The sequence below is a fragment of the Lactuca saligna genome, chromosome 8 (assembly GCF_052625555.1).
Source record: "Lactuca saligna cultivar CGN05327 chromosome 8, ASM5262555v1, whole genome shotgun sequence".
Lineage (NCBI taxonomy): Eukaryota > Viridiplantae > Streptophyta > Magnoliopsida > Asterales > Asteraceae > Lactuca > Lactuca saligna.
In genome coordinates, this window is record NC_136424.1 from 203,913,320 (window position 1) to 203,936,156 (window position 22,837).

The window sequence follows — 22,837 nt, forward strand, 5'->3', positions numbered from 1 at the left end:
CAGCATCTAATTTTATTTGCTTCCATTGCAATCAAAGGGGACATAAAAATTCCAAATGTATGAACTTGACAGCAGAAGGGAAGGTGGTAGCACCTGCCACTGCTACTTTGAGGATTACAGACGGCCGTCAGGGCCGGGGTGAGGCGCCAGTGGTGAAGAGTGGAGCTTTCTAGATGACAGCAGAGGAGGCGCGAGCGACTCCTGATGTGGTGGTGGGTATGTATTTTCCTCTTATCTTTTATTGATATTGATTGTTTCTCATGATTATATGTTTTTGTATAGGGTCGTTCTTAGTGAACGAAATTTCAGCTACAATATTGTTTGACTCGGGGGCTACCCGATCATTTGTTTCACTTGCGCTTAGCAAGAGGTTTAGTAGAGCTTCGGGGGAGCTGGATTGTCCACTTGAGGTTGAGATAGCGGATGACAGGACTGTCATGGTCGCGAGAGTACATAGAGGATGTTCACTGCAGTTATTTGATGAGCAGTTTTCAGTAGACCTGGTTCCTATTCCCCTGCGAGGGAATAAGGTTATAGTGGGTATGGATTGGTTGAGCCCCAATGGGGCCGTGATTGACTGTGAGCTGCAGTTAGTGAGGGTTCACACTCCCAGTGGGGGAGAGTTAGTGATTCAGGGTGATAGGCCACAACGCGGACTAGTTCTTTGTTCAGCAGCGAGAGCGAGGCGCTACATTCAGCAGGGTTGCGCAGGGTACGTCGCCTATGTTATAGATGCTCGGGAGAAGGGTAAGGCGACAGTAGACGATGTACTAGTAGTGCGAGAGTATCCGAATGTATTCCCAAAGGACTTGCCTGGGATACCTCCAGAGAGACAAATCGAGTTTAGGATTGACCTGGTACCGGGTGCGGCTCTGATAGCCAAAGCACCATATCGGCTGGCTCCTCCAGAGATGCAGAAATTGTCTATGTAGCTGCAGGAGCTGCTATACAAGGGTTTCATCAGGTTGAGTAGTTCACCATTTGGATCCCCGATCCTGTTCGTAAGTAAGAAGGATGGGTCACACCGTATGTGCATAGATTATCGGGAGCTGAACAAGGTAACGGTGAAGAACCATGACCCACTCCCGAGGATAGATGATTTGTTTGACCAGCTTCAGGGACATCTTGGTTCTCCAAGATTGATCTACAGTCAGGATATCACCAGATGCGTGTCAGGAATGAAGATGTGCAGAAGACCGCTTTTAGGACCCGCTATGGTCATTATGCGTTTGTGGTGATGGCGTTCGGGCTCACCAACGCACCAGCCGCATTTATGGACCTCATGAACCGTGTATGCAGACCGATGCTGGATCGGTCAGTGATAGTGTTCATTGATGACATCTTGGTTTATTCCAAGACTTGGGAGCAGCATGAGGAGCACCTGAGAGAGGTGTTAGAGATGCTGAGAAGGGAGAGTCTGTTCGCAAAGTTCTCCAAGTGCGAGTTCTATTTGCGCGAGGTGCAGTTCCTTAGACAGCTCATCAACCAGAAGGGTATACTAGTAGATCCGTCCAAGATAGAGGCCGTGATGCGGTGGGAAGTCTCGAGATCTCCATCTAAGATTAGGAGCTTCCTAGGACTAGCAGGGTACTATAGCAGATTCATCCAGGATTTCTCCAAGATAGTAGTTCCGCTCACCCGACTAACCAAGCAGTTGGTGGTGTTTCGCTGGGGGCTTGAGCAGCAGCAAGCATTTGAGACCCTTAGACAGAGATTGTGCGAGGTGTCGATTCTTACCGTGCCTGAGGGAGTGGAGTATTTTTGTAGTCTACTATGACGCTTCGATCACAGGTATGGGAGCAGTTTTGATGCAGCGAGGCCACATGATAGCTTACGCCTCTAGATAGTTGAAGCCTCACGAGGCTAACTATCCGACACATGACTTAGAGTTGGGGGAAATAGTGTTTTCCCTCAATATATGGCAACATTATGGGGTTCGTTGTACCGTTTACAAGGATCATAAGAGTTTGAGGTACCTCATGGATTAGCCAAATCTGAACATGAGGCAGCGCTGATGATTAGACGTGGTAAAGGACTATGACTATGAGATCCTTTATCATCTGGGCAAGGCCAACGTTGTGGCCGACGCCCTAAGCCGCAAGGCGGTAGTAGTCCTGATCAGGGATATATGTATGAGGATGATGGTGATTACTCCATTGTTGGAGCAGATTAGAGAGGCATAGGTTGAGGGCCTGAAGGAGGAAAGGCAGAAGTGCGAAAGGATTGTGGGCCGAGTAGCTTCATTTGACTATGACAGTCGAGGATTGTTGACCCTTCATGGGAGAGCTTGGGTACCGTAGTGGGGCAGAGTACGACAACTATTTATGGACGAGGCTCACAAGTCTTGGTTCTCCATCCCCCGGGGGCGACGAAGATGTACAGAGATCTTCGACCCGATTATTGGTGGCCCTACATGAAGCGTGACGAAGCTTGGTACGTGGAGATATGCATGACCTGCAGGAAGGTCAAGGCAGAGCATCAGAGACCCCACAGAAATATGCATCTATTAGACCTTCCTGTGTGGAAATTGGAGGATATCACTATGGATTTCATCACTAAGCTTCCCAGGACCGCACGTGGAGTTGATTCGATTTGGGTCATAGTGGATCGGCTGACCAAGAGCGCGCATTTCATACCAATTCAAGAGAGTATATCAGCCGAGAAGCTAGACGATATTTATGTGCGTGAGGTAGTGGCACGGAATGGAGTGCCTGTATCAGTAGTATCAGATCGAGACGTCGGGTTCACTTCCAGGTTTTGGAAGCGGTTTCATGATGAGATGGAGACTCATCTTCACTTCAGCACTCCTTTCCACCCTCAGACGGACGAGCAGAGTAAGAGAACAATTTAGACTCTCTAGGACATGCTTTAGGTATGTGTTCTAGATTTTGGTGGCAGTTGGGATACGTATCTTCCATTAGCGGAATTTTCATATAACAACAGTTACCACGTCACTATTGACCGCCCTCTTTTCGAGAGACTTTACGGGAGGAAGTGTAGGACCCCGATTTGTTGGGTTGAGGTCGGTCATAGGGTCGTTGGGAGCACTAAGTTGGTGCTCAAGACCACAGAGTTGATCCAATAGGTCCGTAGCAGACTGCAGACCGCATAGAGTCGGCAGAAGAGTTACGCCGACAAGAGGCGTTCGGACTTCGAGTTTCAGGTGGGCGATATGGTCCTCCTGAAAGTGTCACCTTGGAAGGGTGTCATTAGGTTTCGGAAGAGGGGTAAGATGGGTCCCAGGTTCATTGGTCCCTTTATGGTTTTGGCCTGGGTGGGTCGAGTTGCCTACCGTTTGGATCTTCCAGTAGAGCTTAGCCAGATCCACATCACTTTCCACGCCTCTTAGTTGCGGAAGTGTTCGGTGGATGAATCAGCAGTGGTACCATTGGAGGATATTAAGGTTGATAGCAGCCTGAATTATATCGAGACACCAGTTGTGATCTTAGATCGGAAGACGAAGACCCTAAGAAACAAGGTGGTCCAGTTAGTGAAGGTGCAGTGGCAGCACCAGAAGGGTTCAGAGTGGACGTGGGAGACTAAGGAGGAGATGAGGAAGCAGTATCTGGAGTTATTTTCAGGATTGGTAGTAGCATACTTCGAGGATGAAGTCTAAGATGAGTGGGGGAGAATTGTAACGTCTCATTTCTGGTATGTAATTTAAATAAAGTAGTTTTCCTTTCTTAAGAGATACTCGACGAGTCTGTAGCCCAACTCACTGAGTAGAGGTGGGATTTGCACACGTCTTTAGTAGGTGACTCGATGAGTCTGTATCTCAAACTCAGCGAGTCTGCTTGTCTGGATGATAAACCCTAAATCCTAGGGTTTGGACCCTATTTAAACATCATTATAGCCTCCCACCCCAGCCTCCAGCACCATTAGAGCATTTCTCTCTAAAACCCTAGTCCCCATTGTTGAGCTTAAGTGTTTTGTGATAGCTTGGAAGTTATAGAAGAGTAAGAAGGAAAGAGAATCAATAGAAGAGGAAGGAGATCCAAGAACTAGCTTCCATCTGCTTCATATTCAGGTCATAAAGTTATTACCTTGCTTATTCTTCCATTAAACCCTCTTTTATGCTTGTTTATATCTCTTTTGGAGCCTTATGTGGTTCAAACTCGAGATTTGAACTCTCTTTAGGATGGAGACCAAATATCTGGATGTTATTGAGCTCTAGAAACTCAATATAGCTACCGTTATGCAAATATAGCCTTGTTCCAAACCCTAAGTGCTTAGTGTTGGAGGATTTTGGTGTTTTAGCCCCATTCACGTGTGCATGCACGTAAAGTTGGAAACTTTAAGTGCAAAACCATCCATAGAAGCCCAGATCTATGAATTGGATGCACTGAGACTGACTAGAAGCGACTGTATAGTAGTGGCATGCAGGAGACTCGGCGAGTACACGCCGTGACTGAATGAGTCTAAGGCAATCTTCTTGCCTCAAGAATAGACTCGACGAGTTGTTCATGCAACTCGGCAAGTCATAGCCTGGATGTGTTCATATGATGAAGGAGGACTCGACGAGTTGTTCATACAACTCGACAAGTCGGATGAACATAGATTCGACGTTAACCCGGAAGAAGAACTCGTCGAGTTGATGATAAACTCGACGAGTTGAAGCGATTAGGGGATTAGAAAAGGTGTTAGGGATTTGGCGAGTTAGCGGCCCAACTCGACGAGTCCAGTCAACTGAAAGTTGACTTTGACCAGGAGGTTGACTTTGACCAGGGGTAAATTAGTCATTTTGCCCTGAGGACAGTTATCAGTATCTGATTTAGTGTCTATGGAATTTGTAGCCGGGGGGTTCCAGAGTAGCATTCAGCCAGCTTCAGATTTAGCATCTCAACAGCCAGCGCTATGAGGTGAGTTTTCCTCCCAGTAGGAACAAGTCTACGGCCACAATGTTGGCGCGTTTTGTTAGTAGTAGTCCCAAACTTCGGTCTGATGCAGTAGTTCAGTGTGCTTGATGTCTTTGTGATTCAAGAATGTATTTGTGTTATGTGTTTCGGGCTTCGGTACGATGCAGTATATAGTATATGTATTTATGCTAGTAGTTATGATTATGTTATGCTATGTTCAGTCAGTTCCGGACTTCGGTCCGATGCCGAGGGCAAGGCCCTAGTTAATTCCGGACTTCGGTCCGATGCAGTTTCCGGACCTCGGTCTGATGTAGAGGGCAAGGCCCTGGTTAGTTCTGGACTTCGGTCCGATGCAGTTTCCAGACTTCGATATGATGCAAAGGGCAAGGCCCTGGTTAGTTCTGGAATTAGGTCTGACGCAGTTTCCGAACTTCGGTCCGATGCAATGGGCAACACCCAGTAGTTGCTTGATATGTTATTGCATGGTATGTGGTAGATTGGGGTAGCTCACTACGCTTTGTGCTTACAGTTTCAGTTTTTGGTTTCAAGTACTTCTGCAAGTAAATGGAAGAGTTCGGGATGATGGCATGGCACACACCACAGCTTTAGTTTATCCTGGGAGTTTTTATTCGGATGTTTTGATATGTTTTGACATCAGCCGATTTGATACATTCTCTTTTACATTTGAGACATGTGTTTCATGGTTTTATCATATAATGATTAATTTCATGGTTTTAGTAATGTTTAAAACAAAAAAATTTTGGTTGTATTTCTGGGATGTTTCAATCTACACACTTCTCATGCCTCGATATTCGTACAGGCACCATGGTTGAAATTACACTAGGCGACCTCTACTACCAGGGCATAATGGCCAATGGATGGATTGAAGGAGAACGAGAAATTTTTCAAAAGGGAAATCCATAAGAAATACCCAAAGAGTATATTTATGAGGGTAGCGAGTCGGACGAGGAGTTAGAGGAAGGAGAAGACATTAAGAAGACCCCTAGTGAGCTCTACCATTCGGAGATCACATCAGACCAACATGCAGTGCAGGGGAGTACTACTGACCGTATACGCTCTCTAGAGGAGGAAGTAGCCAACCTAAAGCAACGACTCTTTGCGGATGAAGCTAGGGCAGTTCAAGTAGAGCAAAAGGAGGATGAGATCACTCGTGAGATGAGTGAATTAGCTGAGCTTATGGTGCGTCACTTCAGCATCTAAGTATCACCAACCCTATTGATAGGACTCTCTCTTCTCATGTACTATTACATGTAGGATCGACTCTATGATTAAGTGACTACACTACTCATAGAGCTATTATGCTGACATATTTTATTTTTCTTATGTACTATACGCCTTCTAAGGAGAATTTTTCATGCATTGTACTACAAAGTCTATCATTAATGAAATGGTTCTGCGTTTTATTTTTAATTTTGTTATTTTCTATGTGTTCTATTTTCCTTGTTTCATGATATTGTATGAATTCACTTACATGCATAACTGAACCACCGAAACCACTATATTCCAAAGAAACTCAAAACCACGAACTACTATGTACTCACCATCTTTCTGTTCCATGACAGGAGATGCCTCAAAGACCGATACGTGGAAACAACACAACACCACCACCACCACCGCCTCCGCCAGAGGTAGACTCTACTTCATTCCAGGGAGCAGTATCGGTTGCGGTCACCACAACATTGGCACATACTCATAATGGAAACAACAGTGGTGGTAATGGTCAAGAAACGGGGAGCTCAAAGCAAGGAATGAACCAAGGGCCTACAAAAGTCTGCACCTACAAAGATTTCTCAAATGCCAAGCCTCGAACATACAACAGAACTGTTGGTGTGATAGCCTTGAACCGTTGGATTGAAAAGACTGAATCTGTCTTTGAAATCTATGAATGTTTGGAGGAAAAGCAAGGTGAAGCTTGCAGCCTGCACATTTTTTGACCAAGCCCTATCCTGGTGGAATGGTCATGTGAAGGCCATGACTTTGCCAGTCGCAAACACTATGTCTTGGGGAGAACTTAAAGAGATATTCATGGCAGAATATTGTCCCCGTGGGGAAGTGTAGAAACTAGGACAAGAGTTATGGAACCTCACAATGCAAAACTCATACATCGAGGTGTACATTTCAATATTCAGTGAACTAGCCCTTCTCTGCCCGGGTATGATCACTTCAGAGGGAAAGAAGATTGAGTGGTTCATTTGGGGATTAACGCCTCCAATCCAAGGAAATGTGATTTCACCAAACCTTGAGACTTTTGACAGTTCAAAGAGGCTAGCTCAGAAGCTTTACGATCATGGCAACAAAAAGAGTACCAAAACTGTTGAGTCCGAGACCAAGAAGGAAGGGAATAACAAGAAAAATAGGGAAAACAAACAAAAGGGATGACAAAACCAGGGATCCTCTAAAAAGCAGCAAACCATAGTAGTCCATGCTGCTACCGCCCAAGTTGCACCAGCACTAGCTGCTCCAACCTCATCTGCACAAACTACTACCAGGCCATACTCAGGAATGCTACCAAAATGTAACAAATGCAACTACCACCACAATAGTGTGTGTAGAGAAATGCAGTGTACCAATTGCAACCGCAAGCGGCACATCGCCCGGTACTGCAGATCTCAACCCTAAAAGAACCAACAGCCCAACAACAAAAACGTTGGGGCCAGTTATACTTGCTATGGATGTGGAGGAATTGGCCATTTTAGGAGAAATTTCCCTAAATCCAACCACCAAGGAACAGGAGGATCAAATAGGATCTTGACATTGGGTCAAGGAGAGGTAGTTCAAGACCCAACGGTTGTTACTGGTACGTTTCCCTCAATAACACTTACGCATGCATCCTACTTGATAGTGGGGTTGAGCGGAGTTTCACGAGAAATAAATTCAAACACTTACTAAACCAACAACCCCAAAATCTAAGCGAAGCCTTCACGGTAGATATGGCTAATGGGTAAAATGAAACAACCGAAGATATATACATAGGGCACACTCTCACATTAAATAATCACTAATATCCAATCAACTTGATGCTAGTATTCATTAGAAGTTTTGATGTGATTATAGGCATGGATTGGTTAAGCCCCCACCATGTTGGCATTATGTGCCATGATAAGGCCGTTCGCCTTCACCTCTCCAACCATGAAACCCTAATAATCTACGGTGATAAACCTGACGCCAATCTTCGTCTTCTCTTGTGTATCAAGGCATAAAAATGCATGCACAAGAAAAATTATGACTTCCTCTCCCACGTGGTGGATAAAGAAAAAGAGGAAATAAACATCAATGATATCCCAGTGGTATGTGACTTTCTGGACGTATTTCCTGAAGACCTTCCGGGAATACCCCTAGAAAGACAAGTCGAATTTCGAATTGCCCTAATACCGGGAGCCACCTCAATTTCCAAATCACCCTATGTGTTAGCTCCCACCGAAATGCAGGAGTTATCAAGTCAATTAAGCGAACTCTTAGACAAAGGGTACATCAAGCAGAGCTTCTCACCTTGGGGAGCCCCAATCTTGTTTGTTAACAAGAATGACGGATCCTTCAGAATGTGCATCGACTGTCGAAGTTGAACAAACTCACCATAAAAAATCGATATCCACTCCCTCGGATTGATGATCTATTCGACCAGCTTCAAGGAGCCAGTTATTTTTCTAAAATAGATCTAAGGTCCGGTTATCATCAGCTACTAGTCCGGGAAGAATATATCCCTAAAATTGCTTTCCAAACCTGATATGGCTATTACAAATTTGTTGTTATGCCTTTCGGTCTGACAAATGCTCCCGCAACATTTATAGACCTCATGAATCAAGTCTGCCGCCTATTCCTCGATAATTTTATAGTCGTTTTTATTGATGACTTACTCGTATACTCTCGAGGTAAGGAGGAGCACAGTCAGCACCTACGCAAGATCTTGGAAACTCTTAGAGCTAAAAATTTATATGCAACACTCTCCAAATGTGAGTTCTGGATTAGCAATGTGAATTTCTTGGGTCATGTAGTCAGTGAGAAAGGAATTTATGTGGATCCTTCCAAGATCAAAGCTATTGAAGGCTGGAGAATCTTGAAAACGCCAATAGAAATCTGGCAATTCATGGGCCTTGCAACCCTACTACTGAAGGTTTATTCAGAACTTATCCAAGATTGCCAAGCCCCTCACCACTCTAACACAAAAAGGTGTACCATTCAACTAGACTGACAAACAAGAAATTGCCTTTCAAACCCTGAAGTGAGCCCTCTATAGTGCTCTGGTATTATCTTTTCCAGAGGGAACCGAAAACTTCGTAGTATACTACGACGCTTCAAGTCAGGGTTTAGGATGCGTTCTTATGCAGCGCGGAAAAGTGATAGATTACACATCCTGACAACTGAAGACACACGAGGTAAATTACACCATCCATGATCTCGAGTTGGGAGTTGTGATCTTCACCCTAAAAATTTGGAGGCACTACTTGTATGGTACAAAGTGCACCATCTTCACGGACCACAAAAGCCTCCAACACATTCTAAATCAAAAAGAGCTAAACATGAGGCGGTGAAGGTGGGTCGAGTTGCTAAATGATTATGAATGAGAGATCAAGTACCACCCAGGCAAGGCTAACATGGTGGCCGATGCCCTGAGTAGGAAGGAATACTCAGGTCACCGGGTGAAAACATTATCAATGACCATCTACACTCACCTAACTTCACAAATCAAGGAAGCTCAATTAGAGGCATTAAATGCAGAGAATGCCGCGAATGAAGCAATGCGTGGAATGGATAAGAATCTTGAAGTCAAAGACAACGAAGATTACTACTTCTTGGAACATATTTAGGTACCAAAATTTGGAGGATTCAGGGATGTAGTCATGAATGAAGCGCACAAAACACGTTACTCCGTCCATCCAGGTTCCGATAAGATGTACCTGGACATTAAACAACATTATTAGTGGCCGAACATGAAAGCAAATATTGGCACTTTTTTGGGAAGTGTCTCACTTGTGCCAAAGTGAAAATGGAATATCAAAAGCCCTCAGGATTGTTACAGCAACCAGTAATACCCGATTGGAAATAGGAAACGATTACCATGGATTTCATAGCCAAATTACCCAAGATGGCAGACGAATTGGATGCTATCTGGGTGACCTTCAATTTGTTAACCAAATCCGCCCATTTCCTACCAATGAAAGAGTCATATAAAATGGAGAAGCTAACGCGAATCTACATAAAAGAAGTGGTGAGATTACATGGGGTTCCGATATATATTATCTCAAGGGAGATAGTAGATTTAATTTTCGATTTTGGCAGTCACTCCAGAAAGCATTGGGAACACAACTAGCCATGAGCACTGCCTACCACCCCCAAACTAACGGCCAAAGTAAGCAAACCATTCAAACACTAAAAGATATGATCCGATCCTGTGTGATCAATTTTGGCAAGGCATGGGATAACCACTTGCCCTTAATTGAGTTCTCATACAATAACAACTATCACACGAGCATTAAGGTTGATCCTTTTGAAGCTTTGTATGGCAACAAATGCATATCACCTCTTTGCTGGGTTGAGGTGGGAGACACTCAGTTGGAAAGAGGACAAACACCAAACAACACTCTTACAGGACTTGAGATCATTTGGAAAACAATGGAGAAAATAGTTCAAATCAAGGCACGACTCTAAGCATCGCGAGACCGACAAAAGAGCTATGCTGACAAATGACGAAAACCTTAGGAATGTTATATCGGAGATCGAGTGCTATTGAAGGTCTCTCCCTAAAAAGGGATGATCCGATTTGGGAAGCAGGGAAAACTAAATCCACGATACATTGGACCATTCGAGATTCTTGCCCGGATTAGTCTGGTGGCTTATAAGTTGCAGCTACATGCGGAGCTCAGCAACATACACCCCGTGTTCCACATGTCGAATCTGAAAAAGTGATTATCAGATGAAACTCTCACTATCCCCTTGGATCAAATCGAGGTGACCGAGAATCTCCTGTTCATTGAAGAACCAATCGTAATCATGGATAAAGAGGTGAAGCATACAAAACAAAGTTATATTCCGATTGTGAAGGTTAGATGGAATGCAGAGCACAGACCGGAATTCACATGGGAACGCAAAGACCAAATGATGCAAAACTACCGTCACCTTTTCTCTAGCTCTTAAGATCAGCTTTTAAAAGAATTTTGGGATGAAATTCCCTCTAACGGGGGGATGATGTCACAACTAGCATGTGAGGGCTAGGAATTTATGTCCAGGTGTATTTAACTTCTAGCATACATTGTAACCCTAATGTTGATACAATGTAAGATATTCATTCAACGACGACAATTTGAATCAAAACTCACTCGTGAAGCTTTAAACCTAATTTGATACATTTCATACACTCAACTTTGGGTTTGTAACCCTAACTTCCCGGTTTAAACCTGTTATTGGGCCAAGAACCATTTATTGGTCCTAATAGGCCAATAAACCCTCAACTTGATTCTTTTGGGTCAAGAATACACATTTGGGCCCTAGTTGGACCTACATTCACTTAGTAATGGATTTTTGGGCCATAAGACTCCTGATGGGTCTAGTTGGGCCGAAAACCATCCATTTGTTTTCATTGGGCCAAAAACCCATCTCTCATACATCTTTTAGGCTGTAAACCCTAATGGGCCCAATAGGCCTAAAAAAAATTCAATGTTGGACTACACAACTTCGATTAGTAATCAAAAATAAGCCCAAAACCAAATTTATTTTATCCCTCTCCAATTCTCAGCCCACATATATATAAAAAAGAAAAAAGGAAAATAAAGTGAATTAACTTAAATTAGTGACACATCACTTTTACTTAATAGTAATCCAAGGTATCACATATATCTAAGTCTAAGACCTCTAATCTTCCATGTAATAACTACTTACTTCTTCCCTTTCTTCCTCTTCTTAATCTCGGCCACATAAGCTCTCACCACCACCTTCATTTCATCACATAATACAAACTCCCATTTCTCTCTAAAGCTACAAAGAACTTACTCATCCTTCCTCTTCAAAATTTGTGTATGCTTATGTGTGTGTTCAAGGATACTTCATCAAATCTCATTCATTTTTTGTAAGCTACTTTAATTCAAGAATTTAACTTCATTTTTTTTATAAACTTATCACTCATAAACACTCTATTTCATGATTCTTGCTTCCTAGAACACCTAAGTTCGAAGCCCTTCCCAAAGAAGCTTGCTAAACTGAAAACACCTCTCCTCTCTTCATCAAAACTAAATCCATCACTCAAGGTGAGTTCATACCCCCATTGTTTTTGGTTTTTACTAAGTTTTGGGGGAGAATACAAGTTGCTTTTGTATTAGATCTAGGTATTTATGCATATATGTGTGTATTCATGTTATATATTATGATTATGTTATGAAAACATGTTAAAACTTCATAAAACTCGAGATATCTACTAAAACTTGGTGATGTTTGTAAACTAAACCACTTTATGTAACTTACTATGAATTTGAAAGGATCAAACATGTTAAGAAATACTTGAAAACTAAATAAAACTATATGAGGGGTCGTATTTGACAAATAAACAAAAAGTGAAGCCTTTATGTTAACTCACGATTTTGAGAGGACCAAAAGAGTCATTTTTAGATAAAGATGGTTCTTTATTATATTTACAGTTTTAAAGGGGCCTAAAGTGTTAATTTTCACAAAATGAGCTTCTATTTGGGCCATCATGGTTTTGATGGGCTAAAATGGTCAATTTTCATAAAAATGGGCCTTAATTCGATAATCATGGTTTTCATGGGCGTAAAATATAAATTTTGGCCTTTATGGACTTAAAATGTCATTTCCATTAAATTTGGGCCAAAAATGTAATTTCCAATATATTTGGGCCGAAAATGTTATTTCTAACAAAAGTGGACTAAAAATGTCATTTTATTCAAAATAGACCCTTAAATGTAAACTTTCAGTCTTAATGGGCCTAAAATGTCGTTTTTATCAAAAATAGACTTATAGTATAAATTCTCGGTTTATTGGGCCAAGAATGTCAATTTCGATAAAAGTGGACTTTTCATGCCATTTTGATATTAATTGAGCTAAAACAATGCATTATAATAACAAATTGGTTAATTACGTCATTTCCACTTCTTATTGGGCTTTGTGTTCTCATTACATATTATTTGGGCTTTATATGCCCATTGATTTTTTTTACTGGGCCTCACGTCACATTTTATGTTAATCAGACCAATAACAAACAATACTTGACGCTTTGATAAAAACAAATGGTATTTTCATCACCAATGTTTTGTGATTAAATGCATACTCGAACACATTATTTTAAAATAATAAACAATATGATACACTCTTCGCGTAAATTTAGTTAAGATTCTTGTGAAACGTTCTTTCATTCGTACCTACCTAGTGTACAACCTTAAGTCATATAGTTATAATCAGAGTCTCCTGAAGGGAGAGCGAGAGTTTGTGTATAGATCTATACGGGGTTGACAGCCCCGCACCTGAGTTGTTCGCTACAGCTAGACTAGGTCAGTCTAGGGTGACAAATGTCTTACCTTAAGCAAGACGATGCCTGAAAAAGGTAACATACATGTTCAGTTATCGTGTATTGTAAATTATAAAAGTGAATAAAATTACGAAATATTATGTGAATTTGAATGTTGAGTTCTAACAGATGGTTTTTACTATAAATGAAGTAAAACTATAGTGAAATTTAGCAAACATATAAAATTTGAAATAAGTACAATTTTATTATTTAAAGTTGTAAAGAATCTTGTTATAAAAGTTTAGGCGAAAACCTCGTTGAAATCCAAGTTATAACGAAGAAGTCATGACCAATCGAAGATCCGCGATAAAACCGGCAAACACTATGCCGCGTAAAAAGTGAGTTTCCGGTAAACTACTTTTTAGCCTTAGTGATTTAAATGAAAGTTGTAGAACTCGTTAAAATAATAAACTTTCATATAAAGAACTTTTAAAGTCGACTTCGTATGAATAAGTTATGATTTTTCTAGGTCTCGGAATAGTAGTAGACAGTTAAAAACTCAAAATAAAGATCAAGCGATATTTAGCCGACACAACCTAAACGAGAATCGAAGGTCTCGTCAATAGTAGTACAACAGTAAAAAGTCTGACAAAACGGACGTCGGATGAAGAAGTTATGAATTTTTAACGGATTTTTTTGTCTCGGTCTGTTAAAAATAATAATATTAAAATTAAAGTCAAAATTAGTCGATAAAGTCTAAACGAAAGTTGTAGAGCATAATTTTACCTACGCGTGCATATAAAGAACATCAAAACGGAGCCCGTATGCGAAAGTTATGGATTTTAGAAGATTTGGGCTCAATATCCGAGGAATCTTGCAAGGATAAGGCCGATTTCGGTGAGTCATGTACACCACGTATCCGAGCCGAAGACCCAGCCGATGACGCGTCGCCATCCGATTCGTCCGAACAACGGTCCAATGCGCATCCGACGCACCTCGCACCAGGTGTCTCGCGTCTAAGCTCGCTTCCGTGTCTCGCATCCGACGTCGCTTCGTGATTTGCTCCCTCGTTGCCGCGTGTATGGTGACTCTCCCTTCCTTCGGCCGAACCTCGCATCTCCCCTCCTATAAATAGATGGCTACGAGCCTTCCCGAGTAATTTTGGAAAATTGCCAATTTTGACCCCTAAATCAATATTTTAGCTATTTTGACATTCCCCGAAGCCCCGATATCAATTTTAGCACCCGAAACACACCCCGAAGTGCCCGAGAAACCTCGAGAAATTTATCTTTTCGATTTGAAGCTTTACCTTCACAGAGCCCGGTTTTCAAGAAAGCTCCCGGTTTTTATAGAAGAAAGCTATTTATAGGAATGAAATCTGCACAAATTACTATTTTAACCCCCAGTTATTTCAAAGTGAGTTTCAATATATATGAACAATTGTATGTTATGTGCTATGTGTTTTTCAGTGTTATTATTCCAGGTTATTTTTCCGTGTTATTTTATTTCTGCTATTTATAATAGCAAAGTTATACCTTTGACTATGTGATCTGTGAAAGGACTTAGATTCACGGTGGTACTGGTATGTAGTCTCTGACCATGTAGTGCATGTTTCCCTAAGATAATGACTTCTATTATATGGTATTGACAAATGGTTAGACAGGGCTATAAACCTGAAATCTACCAAAATGTTAATTAAAAATTGTATATCTTATGTGCCATTTGGGCTGAAGCTTTATTGATGTATATCAAGTTTGGAAATTGTTATCTCTCATTGATTGTATATCTTTGAATCAAGTCATTGATTGATATGAAAAGTTTGTCACATGATTCACATGTGCCTTTGTTGTTCCTTGTTCCTCTTTGCTTCTGCCATACTGTATCTATTATTGAACTCACTAAGCGTCACCGCTTATCCTCTCAATGTTTTAATATATTGCACGCAATAACCATCCAGTATAGCTTTATACTGTTGGAAGAATTAAAATAGTCTATACTATTACTTTTGTATTTAAGTTTTAGTATGTATAAAATATACAATATCCTAGGTAGTTTTGTAATAACTTAAACTTAGTCGGTTTGTATTCAGTCGTTTGTAAATAAATTATTAATGTAAAATATTATTTGTGAATATGCATTTAGCATGTTTTGGGAGTAACAAATTGTTTTAGTATTATGAAAGTGAGGGACTTTCATAAAACGTCATGACAGGCAAATCCGTCGTATCAAGCATGGTTTTAACGACTCATATAGAGATTAACCCCACTGTAAAATTTATGGAATACATATACATTTCTGCAGTTACAAAACTATACAAACACCATTTTACGTTCTTAGAGTTTTAAGACCACAACAGTTTTACAAGCAGAAAATATCATATTTTCTGGGAAACTTACATTATACATTACCTTCTAATTACAACAGAAAATATAGGATTTTCTGGAATACTCTCTTTATATATTTTCAAAACAGAAACACACGTACTTTACTACAAGATTTAACACAAAGCTTCCAAACAATTTTTACAAAAAATATCAATTTTTTCTGGCATTTACAAAGTGATACAAAACTTTCATACAAACTTGCTTATGAACGCACAAACATTATATATGTTGATGTTTTCAAAATAATTTGTATTCTCAAAAAATTGTTAAGCAGGTTGGTTACCAAGAACACATGGATTTTGTTGTATTTTTGTTATCATCATACACTTATTTATTTGGAATGTAATTTGTAATCCAACACATTCTTATGTAAACAATGATGGTTATATTATTGTATGTGACAACTACCATCCATCAATTTTTTCCAGCCATCGGTTCAACCATCATGTGTTGCATCTATGACCCTCTCTTCGGGAAAAAAAAAACTCGCGCATAGTTAGGGTTTGATGGGCAGGAGATTGTCTAGTAGAAAAAGAGATGCAGCTATCAAGGTTTTAGATTTTGATGTAGTTTTAATTTTTTAATTTTTGGATTGAAACCATCGATTTGTTCACACCATTCACAAGGAATATAAGGAAATGGGGCTGAGTAGATAAAAAATCCTTATCATCTATGTCGGTTTTTCTCACAATTTCAACAGATTTGATATCAAAATTTGATTCTAGTTAGCTTGAACTTTTGTTTCTGAGTTCGATTTTGATATCAGGTTCAATTATGGCTTAGGGTTTAGTAGAATAAGACGCAGTTGTTTGATTTTTGATGGTGGTGATGGTTGTGGCGAGGTAATGGGCGGCGATGTTTATCGCTTCTAAAAGTGTTGAATCGGAAGCCATTGCAACCGTCATTGTAGGGTGTGTTTGAGATTAAATTTTTGAAACTAAAAGTCTTTTTTACAAAAGGACTTTTTATACAAGAATTTTTTTTTTCTAAAAAAAGGTTTTAAAATGTGTTTGATTTGATTTTTAAAGTTTTTAAGCGACAAAAATTAAAAGTCACAAAAGACATGATTTCATGACTTTTGGAAAACTATTTTTTTGTTCTTGGCAAAAGGTGTTTTAATAAGAATTTTTATACTTACTAAACATCTTTTAGATATTTTTGACATTTTAAAAAAGTTAAAAGTTTAAAAGTTATTTTAGAAGTAATGTCAAACACCCTCATACAAGATGATGAGCGGTACAAGCACTGATCAGGTATCTGCAGATCTGCTTGTTTTTTATTTCCAAATTTTTTAATTTAGAAGTAAAGATTAAGTTCGTCATAGCCATCCATCACCACTGGAGATTGATTTTGTTCCGGGATGTCATCAAGAAACATATGGTTGCTTCAATATGGAGATTGTAAACGTGGCAATGTGTTAACTATTTAGAGAGAGAAAGAGAATATATATATATATATATATATATATATATATATATATATATATATATATATATATATATATATATATATATATATATGAGTTCTTTTTTGTTTTTTAATTAATAAAATATAAAAATAAATATTAAAAAGGATCATTTTTGCAGTTTTATTTTAAGTTTTTGTTAAAGGATTAGTTTCAACCCCCGAATTCTACACCTAGTGTTTCGCTCATGTCCATTTGTAGATTCTTTTCTCTTCTTTATCTTTTCTTTTCAAGATTCACATAGAACTACAACAGGTAAAAGAGGTGAAGAATTTTTGTCATAAATGAAAGAAATCATCAGTTATTTGTTGGTTGGGAACTAAGTTGCAATGTCCCTCTTTTCCTCCAATGAAATGAAATGGAAAAAGACAAACCCGTAGAGAATCAAAGGGTGTCCTTCGTATATACCTTTATTTGCAAATTTTATCTGTACACTATGGATTCATAATTGTCCTTTTTTATTTAATGCTCGTCGATCAAGTGTTTATGGTCACTGAAATGCCTATTATGAAATCGATAAGGAAGAATGGAAGATTGAGATTTGGAAAACCATATGATGCATTAGATGTTTGTACCTTTGGTATTGATGATGACCACTTTAAATATTAAAAATAATAATAATAATTTGAATGATTACAGTCTTAAAGATTAATTTCATAAGTTTGTTTTTGTTTTTCGTTTCAAACGTGATGTAAATTTTTTTTTTTCTCTGTTTTTTTTTTAATGTACGGTATAAAGATTAACTCATTAAAGTCTAACGTATTTTGGTCATGTTTCATTAGATTCTTCTAGTTTCGTTCTTTGCCTCTTTTTCAAACTTATTTAATGATACTTTTATATTTAATTGTTGTTGTGGAATTTTGATCTATATATCTCTTATTATAATATTTTTATAAAATTTATTATTAAATAATTATAATTATTCATAAAACAAATTAACTTACTTAACTATTTTGTGTAAATATATATTTAAGGCAAACAAATTACAAAGTAAAATTTCTTATTTACTTTGTTATATCTTATAAATTAATATTATGATAGTATTATAAAAGATAAATATTACTGTTAAAATACCATTCAAATTTGAAATATCAAATTGTGGAAATGTTAACACTAACAAATATCAATACTTTACTATTCGCCAACATTAAAATAGTATAAGTGTGTATGAACATCAGGACTTTAAAAAATTATTCAATATGCTCAATATATACATATTTTTTGTATATAGATATTAATTTTTAAATTGTCTATTTAAAACTATATTTAATAAACTAATTTGATGGTTGTTAGTAGTTGTCTTTCCCCGATCAATTATGCACTTGTTTACTCTAAAGTCCTCCCTTCATTGAAAAACAACAATACACAAATTTTCACACCTCCTTGCCAAATCCTCCATTCCCACGATGCCACCGCCACTCCTGCCGTCGCGACCACCGCCGTCGCCACCTTCACTTCTATTGTTATGTCTCTTGCTATTATCAACCACCACCTCCCTCTCTTTGAACCAAGAAGGTCTTGATTTAATCAAAATAAAATCCACTCTCATCGATCCCAGTGGAATCCTCTCCGACTGGAACCCCGCCGACGACACGCCATGCAACTGGTTTGGCGTCACCTGCAGCCGCTCCACCGTCACTTCCATCGAACTCCCCTCCGCCTCCCTCGCCGGCCCATTTCCCATCGGTCTCTGCCGTCTACCTTCCTTATCTATCGTCTCGCTCAGCGACAACAGTCTCAACTCCACCATCCCCGCCACCATCTCCGCCTGCCGCAACCTCACGTCGCTTGACCTCTCTGCAAACTATTTCGATGGTCTGCTTCCATCGACGCTCTCCGACATCCCAAACTTGGTTTATCTCAACCTCCAAGACAACAGCTTCTCCGGCGAAATTCCACGTAGTTTTGGATTGTTCCGGCGACTAGAATCACTCATTCTCATCAACAACTATCTGAATGGATCATTCCCTGTTATTCTCACAAACGTAACCTCGCTTAAAGAACTCAGTGTTGCTTACAATTACTTTCTTCCTGCTCCAATTCCTCCTCAACTCGGAAACCTTTCCAACATCGAACATCTTTGGCTCAGTTCATGTAGCTTCGTCGGAACAATCCCGGAGACATTTTCGAAATTACAGAAGCTTTCTGATCTCGAATTATCTTACAATTCACTCGCTGGTCCATTCCCAGCTGTCATTTTCCAACTCAGGAAACTCTACCAACTCGAGCTCTATAACAACTCACTTTCCGGCGAGTTGCCAAAAAAGGATTGGTCAAACCTCCCCGAACTGAGAAAAATCGATCTGTCGGTGAATAGTTTCACCGGAACTATTCCGGTTGAGTTATGCAAATTGCCCCTCGAATCACTCTGTCTCGCTGATAATGAACTACAGGGTCTGATACCGGAAAGCTTAGCTCGATCTCCAAACTTGTATGATCTCAGATTATTCGACAATTCGTTAACTGGTCCTCTTCCCAATGATCTCGGAAGCAATTCCTCTCTGAAAACACTTGACGTGTCGTTCAATAAACTCTTCGGTGAACTTCCGAGTAGCTTATGCGAAAAGGGCGAATTATTTGATCTAGTACTGATCGGAAATTCCTTTTCCGGTGAGCTTCCTGTAAGTCTGGGAGAATGCAAGAGTTTAGGAAGGGTTAGGCTGAGCTCGAACAAACTTTCCGGGGAAGTTCCGGGCGTAATTTGGGGGTTGCCTCATGTTTATCTCCTTGATCTTGCTGATAATTTGTTCTCAGGTAACCTCTCATCCGCTATCTCCGGTGGGGTCAATCTTTCGTCGATTATTGTTTCCGGGAACACCTTCTCTGGTGGCATACCTGATGAAATAGGATCTTTAAGCAATTTGGTTGAGTTCATAGCTGGTGATAATAAGTTAACCGGAGGTATTCCAGAATCATTCTTCAAATTGAATCATCTGGGGACACTTGATCTTAGTGGAAACGATTTCTCCGGCCAGATTCCTACACAAATTGGATCACTAAAACAGCTCAACGAGCTAAATTTAGCAAACAATAGGTTCACCGGAGAAATCCCCGACGAAATCGGTGACCTCCCAGTTCTTAATTATCTCGATCTTTCCGGTAATTCGTTCAACGGAAACATCCCATCCGGATTAGATAACTTGATGCTGAATTCACTCAATTTATCAAACAATCATCTCTCCGGACCAATCCCTTCTGCATACGCTAAAGACGTTTACCGAGATAGCTTCTTGGGGAACCCAGATTTATGCGGCGGATTCACCCATCGTTGTCCCCAAACCGACCAATCAAAAACAAATCATAATCTATGGCTGCTCCGGCTCATTTTCGTATTTTCCGGCATAGTTTTGGTAATCGGCGTATCCTGGTTCATTTTCAAGTATCGAAGCATCAACAACACGAAGAATGAATCCCCAATTTCAATATCGAAATGGCGATCGTTTCACAAATTGGGTTTTAACGAATTCGAAATCATTCATCGATTAAACGAAAATAACGTAATCGGAAGCGGCGCTTCTGGGAAAGTCTACAAAGCGATTCTCAGCAACGGTGAAGCGGTGGCAGTGAAAAAACTCTGGGAACGATCGATTAAAACTAATACTATAACAGATTCAGCACAAAAAGACGAGTTCGAGAGTGAAGTCGAAACATTAGGGAAGATTCGGCATAAAAATATTGTTAGATTATGGTGTTGTTGCAAGAGTGGAAACTCGAGGTTTTTGGTGTATGAATATATGCCAAATGGAAGCTTAGGAGATTTGTTGCATAGTAGTAAAGGTGGATTATTGGAATGGCCGATGAGATTTAAGATTGTTCTTGATGCGGCTGAGGGACTTTCATATTTGCATCATGATTGTGTTCCTCCTATTGTTCATCGTGATGTTAAATCGAATAATATTTTGCTCGATGAGGAATATGGTGCAAGAATTGCGGATTTTGGTGTTGCGAAGTTTATCGAGTTGGGAAATAAAGGATCCGAGTCGATGTCGGTTGTTGCCGGTTCTCGTGGTTACATAGCCCCAGGTATGAATTCATCGACATATATAAACTGTATTAATCATAGGTCTGACTGAACAAGTTTGTACAAACTAAAGACTAAATTCGAATCCATAACATGCATTGTTGTTCTACATGTTTGAATGAGAGAAAATCAGTTCTAGTCCAAAATAATTTACATGTCAAACAAAGTATAAAGTTGTCATCTATTGTCATGTCCAGTGTTTGTGTATCAATCGTGACAATATATGACATAACATATTGTATTGTATTTGATGTATAGACACATGTCAATATGACAATTATTACAATTTGTTTCTAAACTCAATAATTTATGTTGAATTTCGAACAGAAGATTAAACGTTTGACCATGTATTTGTCCCTCCTAGACTCTGCCACTAGTTTTTCGTAATCGTTTTGTAAAATTTACTAAGCTTTTCTCATAAATCTGTTTCAGAATATGCATATACGCTTCGCGTGACTGAAAAGAGCGACATATACAGCTTTGGAGTGGTGATTCTTGAACTCGTGACCGGAAGAAAACCAATTGACCAGGCGTTTGGCGAGCGAGACCTAGCCACATGGGTGCACACAACGGTTAACCAAAAGGGTTATGACCACGTGATTGACCCTGAGCTAGAGTATGAGTCCAAGGACCAAATATGTCGGGTTCTTGATATCGGTTTGTTATGTATTAGCCAACTTCCAATGAACCGACCCTCGATGCGAACCGTGGTCAACTTACTTCAAGAGGCTGCAGCCGATGGCAAACTAAAAGCTACCATGAATAAAGATGTGAAATCATCTCCTTATTATGAAGAAGATAGCTCCGATCAAGCAAGTTTGGTTTGATCGATTGAAAGACTTGTACATTGTGCGACGAATGTTGTACATTATGCATCAAATGTTGTACATTGTGCATTAAAAATGAGCAAGATTTGTAGGAGTTACGAGTGTCACTAGTTAGACTACTACACTTAGCTTTTATTAGTGCAACTCTAGTGATTTGATGTATCATTTAGTTGTATCATTAGCAACGTAATTATATCCTTAGCAAAAACAAGTCTTTTTCAATGATTTATAAATATAAGACTATGCTTAATTGTTTATATCTATGTAACTTTCTTCAATTTGTTTTCAAGATAACTTAGATTTAGGGGTAGATGAAAACCGGTCCCACAAATAAAATCAAATAATTGAAGCAAACACAATTTAAGTTGAAATGAAACTAGTTATATTTGATTCGCTTTTTAGGATGAATTTATTTAAACTGTTATATGATGGGGATATGAGCTGAAAACTGAAAAATATAAGTCATTATACACTTGCACTTTATAAATTACAAAAGTTTAAATTTGTACTCCACTCATGTTTGGAATTGACATAACCCGGTTTAAGGAGACCGGTTTAAGTCTGTCTCTTTTGGGAAGTGAGAGGGAGTTGTTGAAGTGTTATCGTTCGTGAGGAAGTGCTTGTCACTTTGTAGAATTTTGCCGTCCATATTAAAGTAGAATAGATTTTCATTTAGAGCCCTGGAAGTTTATTTATCTCACAATCACCCCAACATAATAATGAAATTGGCATAATGGTCCCTTTTCTACTCACAAGTTATATCATTATGCTAATGACTTAATGGGTCTACGAAAGCAACTGAATGAATAATAGT

The 22,837-nt window shown here is 39.5% G+C and overlaps 1 protein-coding gene across 1 annotated transcript; it reads left to right on the plus strand.

Annotated features, from left to right (window-relative positions):
- The first annotated feature begins 18,466 nt into the window (after positions 1-18,466).
- Positions 18,467-22,286, plus strand: LOC145008984 (uncharacterized). The gene is made up of 2 exons (XM_078967632.1): positions 18,467-21,198; positions 21,629-22,286. The coding sequence occupies exons 1-2, from the start codon at positions 18,582-18,584 to the stop codon at positions 22,021-22,023; spliced, it is 3,012 nt and encodes a 1,003-aa protein (XP_078823758.1). The 5' UTR covers positions 18,467-18,581; the 3' UTR covers positions 22,024-22,286.
- Positions 22,287-22,837: the final 551 nt, after the last annotated feature.

Bases quoted from the DNA above. Each gene is read 5' to 3' on its own strand.
- LOC145008984 (XM_078967632.1), top strand. From the start codon at position 18,582: ATGCCACCGCCACTCCTGCCGTCGCGACCACCGCCGTCGCCACCTTCA. The intron at 21,199-21,628 runs GTATGAATTCAT...AATCTGTTTCAG, and splicing joins TCGTGGTTACATAGCCCCAG to AATATGCATATACGCTTCGC.